Source organism: Ipomoea nil, unplaced genomic scaffold (genome assembly GCF_001879475.1).
Source record: "Ipomoea nil cultivar Tokyo-kokei standard unplaced genomic scaffold, Asagao_1.1 scaffold2926, whole genome shotgun sequence".
NCBI classification, from domain to species: Eukaryota; Viridiplantae; Streptophyta; class Magnoliopsida; order Solanales; family Convolvulaceae; genus Ipomoea; species Ipomoea nil.
In genome coordinates, this window is record NW_017619354.1 from 1,616,716 (window position 1) to 1,626,081 (window position 9,366).

At 33.5% G+C, this 9,366-nt stretch overlaps 1 protein-coding gene across 1 annotated transcript; it reads right to left on the bottom strand.

The window, feature by feature from the left end:
- Positions 1–643: 643 nt before the first annotated feature.
- On the bottom strand, positions 644–6,331 carry LOC109161668. The gene is made up of 9 exons (XM_019310160.1): positions 6,199–6,331; positions 4,258–5,126; positions 2,701–3,539; positions 2,263–2,460; positions 1,983–2,157; positions 1,754–1,882; positions 1,152–1,295; positions 854–1,063; positions 644–760 (listed from the first exon to the last, which is right to left on the bottom strand). The coding sequence occupies exons 2-9, from the start codon at positions 5,122–5,124 to the stop codon at positions 644–646; spliced, it is 2,679 nt and encodes an 892-aa protein (XP_019165705.1). The 5' UTR covers positions 5,125–5,126; positions 6,199–6,331.
- Between the last annotated feature and the right edge of the window lie 3,035 nt (positions 6,332–9,366).

The following is a 9,366-nucleotide window of genomic DNA, read 5'->3' on the forward strand; positions in this document are numbered from 1 at the left end:
TTGTGTGTCAAATTAGTAAAAGTGTTCATAATGTTATATCATTATATCCACAATATTAAAGCTATATATCAATATGTAAACTGGTGAACTTGATGTTTACACTTATGTAAAATGTAAGTTCACAGCTGAACAAATATTCATAACTTTATATCAATATGTCCACAATCTTAAACCTATATGTCCATAATTCTGAGAACTATATGACCACAAAATATTGGAATTGTGTGTCAAATTAGTAAAAGTGTTCATAATGTTATATCATTATATCCACAATATTGAAGCTATATATCAATATGTAAACTGGTGAACTTGATCACTTATGTAAAATGTAAGTTCACAGTTGAACGAATATTCACAACTTTATATCAATATGTCCACAATCTTAAACCTATATGTCCATAATTCTTGAAATATGAATATATGAATATTTGAACGGTATGTTTATACTTATGTAAGATGTTCATAATTTTATATCCATACATCCACAATCTTAAACCTACATGTCCATAATATGAGAACTATATATTCAGTGAATTTCATAGATCGAATTTCAAAAATTGTGATAGAGTTGTTACAAAACAACCATAAGAACAGAAAATATTAAAATATTCATCCACAAAAACATTCATTGATCTTTCCAGTTTTACTTCTTCTTGTCTTCAATCTTTGCAGCTTTCTTGACCTCGCCTTTGACGCTGTTCAGCTTTGACATGATGATACAAGCAGCATACTTTGCCCTCAACTCAAGAATGAAGCTAGCCTGTAAAATAAGAAAAATAAATAACTAGTTCATTGTAATTTTTTCATCACTTTTTGATGTAGTTGGAATGTAATATATTTATGTTACTCTTACATTCGTGCGCATATGTTTCTTGAACCCAGGATCCCAGTTCTCGAGAGCTCCACCCATGTAACTCTCCATATGCCGCATTACATATATGCCACAGTCGGTGACATTCTCTGCATTTTTCCAGTGCATGGCAAGGAACTCTACTGGCATGCTGTTCAGTTTGTGAGTCAAGGTGGATTGTCCTGCTTCCAGGTACGCCTTGAATGCTTCAATCTGGTAAAAAATTAGCTCAATGTTCATAATGTTTTAAATTCAATATATAGGTGACAATAAGGAGATTTTTTAATATAATATAAGCTACCAGTTTGTATGGACAGTCTCCATATTTATCAAGCTCTGAAACACCAGCATGCAATTCCTTGTTGTCTATCACCTGAACCTTGGATTCCTTGACATTTATGCACACAACAAAGTAGTGTGCATGGCGATGCACTGGGAAAAATATCTAATTCCAAAACAAAAGGTTATTATTTGAAACAACTACATACCCAGGTACTGTTAACTGCATGGGTATACATTCATATTTGACAGAGTACTATATATCCATAATTATAAAACTATATATCCACAAAATTCAGAAATTTATAAAGATCCTAATAAGCCGAGTATATTCCAAGCTTCAAGCATATAAATCCACAAATTAATAACTATACATCCAAAAACTACATTACCATATATCCAGAATTCTTAACAGCCTGTTCACAGAGTAATACATTCATATATTAACAGAGTACTACATATCCATAATCACATAACTATATATCCACAATTTTAAGACTATATATCCACAAATTCAGAACTTTATAAAGGATCTTATTAAACTTTGTATATTCCAAGCTTCATGCATATATATCAATAATAAAATCTTAAATTATTAAATTAAGTGTGTGTAATAGATCTTACAAGGTCTGCATCACTGATTTCCAGGTTTCCAAAACTTGATATTTCATAATTCAATCTATCATTGAAATTTTCCATCCTTTTCTCAGCTGGGAGACTTTTCATCCAATCATCAGATGGATCAAGCTGCAGCTGTTTTTGAATACACAGAAATGCAAAAAATGAGTATTCAAAAGGCTTAGAGTACTAGATTTTTAAAAATGCGCATTTGCATGTCAAAAATAACTCTTACATGTGGCAGTGTGGTGAAGAATACGCGTTTTGGTATCCCAACAGCACGTTCTGTGTTCTTCAAAGTTAGCCGCAAAGACCAAACATTCAAGAAGTCTATATCCAACTCACCATTGCTCAAAGTTGAGAAGTGACGCCTTGTTAGGTAGTAGTCACCATAGCTGAACAGCAACTCACTACAGCACCAAAATAACAATAATAATAATAACACCAATAGTTATAATAATATGAACTATCTAAGTAATTTAAAGGTTATTATAAATATATGTGTTCAAACATACTCTTCTGGGTGTTCGGTAGACACACTCAAGAATGCATAGTTTGAAATGATTTTTTCCCGTGGAGTTGTAGTGCGTATAAAACCTGCATTCTGTGTCCAGTATGGTGACCTCAAACAAAGAGGTTTGTTCCTGAATCGTCGCTGGGGTCTCATCCTAACAGTCACGTCATCAACATCAGACTCACTTTCTTGCATGGCACTGTTGTTTATATATCCACAGCATTAGAACTTTATATCCATAATATTAAACATATATGTACATAATCATAGAACTATATATTCACAGATTTAAAATGTTCATAATTTTATATCTATATATCCACAATTTTAAAGCTATATGTCCACAGTTGTAAAAATGTTCATAAGTTTATATTCATAATTTTAGCACTATAAATTCATAACGTTAAAGCCAAATGCAAATAACAAACTGTAAATTTACCAATCAAAGTCATCAACATCAGCATCAGTAGCAGCGGCATGACGAACATATCTCTGAAATGGGACCCTAACAAGTGGAGGAGTTACTTGTGCTTCCAAGGTCGTTGACAGTCCTGCATCCTCTCCAATTTGTTGAACCAAAGCATCCAATGGTAGGTCCTCTTCAACTACTTGCTCTGTGTGTTGCTCACATGGCTGCGGTTGCGATTCATTGCAGTGTATTCCCAAATCAAATGATGGAGCTTCAAATTCCATGGTTCTTGTTGTCTTCTGAAATGCTTCCACCAATGAATCCACTGCAGCGGTGAAAGTTTCACTCCCAAAGAATATGTCATCCAACTGAGATTCAGTTGGAATGGAAGTTGATTCAATTGCGCTTGCAGCACCTAGCATGTTTGATATCCCTGAGAACGCTTTCTTCATGACTTCAATAGGTGCGCCCTGCTTTCCAATTTCAGACATAGCTTCACCAAACTCCAGGACATCTGATGCTAGCTTTTGGAGCACACGGGTCACCCGATCAACACTTGAGAGTGGCTCACTTGTAGTTGGTGTCGGTGTTGCAGTAGCAGGAGTAGAAGAAGTAGTAGCAGCAGCAGTAAATGCAGGTTGTGGTAGTGAGGTTGTAGCAGCAGCAGTGCCTGCAGGTTGTTGCAGTGAGGTGGTAGCATCAGTCCTTGGCTTCTTAACTCTAGGGATAACCCTTCCCTTTCCAAACCCACCAGCCCTTTTTTCAGCCTTGACTCTCTTTCTTACAAGCGTGGTTGTCCAAGCAAGTATGCTAGGGTATGTCCTGTTGATCTTCATTCCTTTGAATTCTACTCGATCAAAGTAGAACAGCTACAAATTACAGAAGATTATGTTAAAGATGAATTTAGAACAATTTATCCATGTATTCTTAATTGCATGGTCACAGTGTAATGCATAACTATATGTCCATAATCACATAACTATATATCCATAACTTTAAAACTATATATCCACAAAATTCAAAAATAAAAAATGATATTAATAAAATGAGTATATTCCAAGTTTCATGCATATATGTCCATAAACCCATAAATATACATCCAAAAACAAATTAATATATATCCAGAATTATTAGCAGTATGTCCACAGAGTAATACATACATTTATTCACAGAGTACTACACATCCATAATCACATAACTATATATCCACAATTTTAAAATTATATATCCACAAATTAAACTGCATAAAGGACCTCATTAAACTGAGTGTATTCCAAGTGTCATGCATATATATCCATAAACCCATAACTATACATCCAAAAACACATTAATATATATCCAGAATTATTAACAGTATGTCCACAGAGTAATACATTCATATATTCACAGAGTACTATATATCCATAATCACATAACTATATATCCACAATTTTAAAACTATATATCCACAAATTAAACTACATAAAGGATCTTATTAAACTGAGTATATTCCAAGTTTCATGCATATATATCCATAATAAATTGTTAGTTATACACGTACAACTACATAAAATTCATGCAACTAGATTAAAGACAATAAGAACTGACCAATATCAATGTCATTGGCCCCCAAAAGCTTCTCTTTCTATCTTCATTGTAACTATCTATCGAGTCAATGAGAGATTGGTATGTGTAGGCACACCAATTGTACTCTTTAATCATATCAACATCAATCAATGAGTTTAAGATCCTGTACTTGGAGTAGCGTGTTGTGTTTCCTCGAAGCATGGAGGAAACGGCAAAGACTACGAAATCCCTCTTGAACTCATCACCATGATCAGCTCTCCTAACAATCTCATCTGGCATCTGTGTAGTTATTGGCGAGCCTGCTGTAATACCCCACCTCCTTCTCCATGAAGTCAGCAGCAGTTTGTATTCACGGGTTGAGGTGTCTTCCATCTTTGTCCCCTCATTGACCTTCAGAGGCCCTCGCGGGATTCCCAACGTGTATTCGACATCTTCCTCTTCAATGTGGAGACTATCATCCTCTAATACAAAATCACACCTGCAAACATTAAAGTTGTCCAGCAGGTATTGCACCAACTTTGATTCATTGGTGCAGAGTTGGAGATGAAGAAGTCCACCAAATCCAGTTTCTACGACAGCTTGTTTCTGTCGTGGTGAGAGCCTCTGGACAAGATCAAACATCAGCTTTGGCCCCATCCTCGTATTGAAGTAATCTCTCCTGTGTTCTCTAGTTCGTCGGCGCCGTCTCGTTGAAGTCTCTGCAACAGTTGTTTCCTTAGCAGGGCGTGAGCGCTGAGCTGCTTGTGAATTTAGGGCTGCTGCTGGTTGTTCACTAGTTGGATTAGAGCTCTGAGCTGCTTGTGAATCTAGAATTGCTGCTGTCCGGTACTCTGTTCTTCTTCTTTTTGTTTCTCTAAAAGCCTCAGCCAGTGTAGGTTCACGAGCCATTTCTGTAAATAAGAATTATTAAACTATACATCCATATTATCATAACTATTTGTCCACAAACATTTCAGAAACACACTAATTGAAGACAGGAATGATATTTTCATACATGCATAAGTATTAAACTATAAAACCACAAGTATAAAGCTATATATCCACAATATCACAACTATTTGTCCACAAACATTTCAGAAACACAATAATTGAAGAGAGGAATGATATTTTCAGACATGCATAAGTATTAAACTATAAAACCACAATTATAAAGCTATATATCCACAATATCACAACTATTTGTCCACAAACATTTCAGAAACACAATAATTGAAGAGAGGAATGATATTTTCAGACATGCATAAGTATTAAACTATAAAACCACAATTATAAAGCTATATATCCACAATATCACAACTATTTGTCCACAAACATTTCAGAAAACACACTAATTGAAGACAGGAATGATATTTTCACACATGCATAAGTATTAAACTATAAAACCACAATTATAAAGCTATATATCCACAATATCACAACTATTTGTCCACAAACATTTCAGAAAACACACTAATTGAAGACAGGAATGATATTTTCATACATGCATAAGTATTAAACTATAAAACCACAATTATAAAGCTATATATCCACAATATCACAACTATTTGTCCACAAACATTTCAGAAACACAATAATTGAAGAGAGGAATGATATTTTCAGACATGCATAAGTATTAAACTATAAAACCACAATTATAAAGCTATATATCCACAATATCACAATTATTTGTCCACAAACATTTCAGAAACACACTAATTGAAGACATGAATGATATTTTCGAACATGCATAAGTATTAAACTATAAAACCACAAGTATAAAGCTATATATCCACAATATCACAACTATTTGTCCACAAACATTTCAGAAAACACCAAAAAACAATCAAACAAACAGAAAAAAAACAGAGTATTGATCTGTTTGAGAAAAATGCAAAATCGTGTTGCAAAACCCTAGTCAAAAATAACAAGAATATACAGCGAATATGAATGTTAACAGTCAAAAAACACAAAAATACATTATACCTGATGGAGAATGCGATGATAAAAGGCGACAATGCTAGAATGAAAATGGCGAAAATGGCAACAATGGTGAACAAAACACGCTCCGGCGACAATGAGATGAAGACGACGAAAATCGCGACTCCGAGTAGACAGAGAGAGAGATGAAGACTGCTACAGTGCGAAGGAAGTGTGTAGCTTGTTAGAGACGAAACGTTGGAAATGGCGGAAAAAGGAGTATAGTGGCGTTTTATGGCAATAATAATAATATTTTTTTTTTAAATATCGGGATGAGTGAAACGGTGCCACTAACGGCACCGTTACTTCCCTGGCACTATACGGTGCCGTTTTCAACCGTGTGTACCAAGAACGGTACACACGGTTGCACGGCATAACAATTGATCATCAACCATTTGGTCCAAAACTAAATTATAATGCTAGGAGCATCGTCAACCGTTTGTGTTGGTTGTCAGGTTTTTTTTTGCCACATAGAAAAGAGGGAATGTTGAAGAAAATGAGGGAAAAAAAAAACATAAAAAAAATTTATTAAACAAAAAATAATAATCTTGAAACACGCCTAACAGGTGTGTATAGTGCATACACCGCATACACCCACTCAGTGCAACTGGTGCTCACAAGTCACAATGCACATCAGGTACATTTCTTATCTTCTTCAATGCAACTCTCATTTCTTGCAAATTTTATTTCTCTCTCCCTCTCTCTCCTCTACCCCACCACAAAATTCACCCTCTAAAATGGTACTATTGAAAATGGTCTTAGGCTGGGATTATCCCAGCCAATTTGCTATTGACGAGATGATATGGCATTTGTCACATCATTTAATTTTGTATTGTTTTTTAAATTTTGTTTCGTTTATTTTTTAATATTTAAATGTAATTAATATAAATTAATAATGTTATTTTAATATATTGAGTCTACTTTTAAAAGTTTATTGGATTTGTCGGGATAAGGATAACCTTAGCAACACCTACACCACTATTGACCTTGATTATTTTCGAATGATATCTCGCCTCCCCAACTATACTCTTACACTCCAGCAAAAAAGCACTTTGTCCTTTCTCATCATGCTAGAAAATAAAATTCATACTTTATCTTTGAAATGAAATTATTCAATCACCTTGTTAAGAACGATTGGACCCTGCTAACATGGATAACTTAACTGGTAATAGAGGTAAAATTTGTCACAAGAAATTAAAGATATCATGAGAAAAACTTTTTATTTGCGGTGAGTAAAAATTTAGTCTCGATCGATCAATGGACGATTCCACCTTTTTATCACAACAAGTATTGACCCCATATGTTACGTTTCGTCATTGCTAAACTAAATGTCTCTTACTTCCTTTGACTGCCCCATCTACACTTTTTCGAATCAAATGGCCATGCTTAGAAAATAAGCTAAGGCTAGAATTTGAGGTGTCGAAATGGGTTGACGGGACGGACTCGTCAAAATACGGGCCTAAGAGAGGTCACGCTACATCGGCAAGCTTTGGTGTGGGGACCGCCAAATTTAAAAAGTTTTAAATTTAAATAAAAATTAATATGGAAACAGTTAATAAGTGTATACTAAAATAATTTAGATAATTTAAAAATATATTAATGCATTTGTTAACTAATATATATATATATATATATATATATATATATATACACACACACACACACACACACACACACACATATTAATAATGTATACATACTAGCCAGGCTTGGCGGTCAAGCCCGCCATTTTGGCGAGAGGCGGGCTAGCCAAGCGGATTAAGTCCGTTTTGACACCTCTTCCCTGCAAACCTTCCCTTGTAAGCTAACATATAGAGCGAAAAAGAATTTAATTTTTTTTTTAATATATGACATGGAATGCACGTTTGCATCTTAAAAAATATGGCAGCCTTTTGTACTTTTTTTTATATTTTTGATTATATTTTATTTTGATATGATGTGAGAGTGGAGTCTCTTTTGAAAATGAGAGAGTTCTATAGGGATATAAAGAAAATAATAAAAAAATTATAAATTTGATAATATAGAAGTAAGATCCACTTTTAAAATTAAGAAAGTATTGCAATGATAAATTCAGCATAATAGTTTAAAGTCCTCACATGTTGCAACTTGGGTATACAACTCAACTTTGCTTTTTCGGGATATGATACAACAAAAAAGAGTAAGACATGTGGCTGCGTAACAGAATAATATAACAACAATGAATGAACTCCGCACTATTGTTTAAACTATTAAAGCATTTTCACTTTTGGTAATAAATAACCTTATTGAAGTGATTTTATACTAACTTCCTGATCAAATTAAAAAAGAGAAAGCAGATATTTAAAATAAAATAAAAAAAAAAAAAGATTTTTGACCCCTTAAATTGTTTTAGTTTTAAAATTTTGGCCCTTGTAACTTATTTATTCATAATATTCTCAAAGGATTGAAAGTGCAACATAATGGACAATTAAAACACTAAATATATTTAAATCAATTAAGAATTGACCAAATTTCTAAAATGAAACAATTCAATGCCCAAAAGTGTTGTTTTGAACTTCAAATTTTTAGATTTAACCAACAATAATAATTTTGAACTTTGTTATCTTATTTAAACAAAAATTAATAATAATAATAATAAAACCTTTTCTATGTCAAAAAGAATTTTGAATTTTACACAAAACACATTATTTTTTACTACCTTAGATTAAATCCGTGGGAATCAACTACTATATGATTTATATTGTGACTCAAAATAAAATCCTGACCAACAATATTAAAAATGATCCTTTTCTTCAAATTCCAAATTCAAACCTAACCTTACTCATAAGGCATTCTTCAAATAATTTAAATCAAAACATTTAGAATCCCACTAAATAGATCTTATTCATGGAATAAGATTCGCTTTCAAGATACCCATAATTGATGAATCATGAGACTCAAAGGCCCTCTTTTTTTTTTGAAAACGCAAAGGCCCTCTTTGATTAAGCTAAAGTTAAAATGCTTTTTCAGTGAGTTGTGGCATTGAGAATGCACATAGACTGAATCGGATTGCAAAATCCAAGTGATCAACCCCTATCCTAATGAATAAATCGTAAACAGTCTTCCTGTTAAGAGGTCTCATCCCTCCAGTCAGAGAAATACTTATTATTTGTTAAAACTTCAAATAGCCAGATATTTAGGGCCCTGCAAGTCCAA

Coding starts and splice junctions, on each gene's coding strand:
- LOC109161668 (XM_019310160.1), bottom strand. CDS start 5,124: ATGGCTCGTGAACCTACACTGGCTGAGGCTTTTAGAGAAACAAAAAGA. Junction 2,461..2,700: donor GATGTTGATGACTTTGATTG/GTAAATTTACAG, acceptor TATAAACAACAG/TGCCATGCAAGAAAGTGAGT. Junction 1,296..1,753: donor AAATCAGTGATGCAGACCTT/GTAAGATCTATT, acceptor TTTTGGAATTAG/ATATTTTTCCCAGTGCATCG.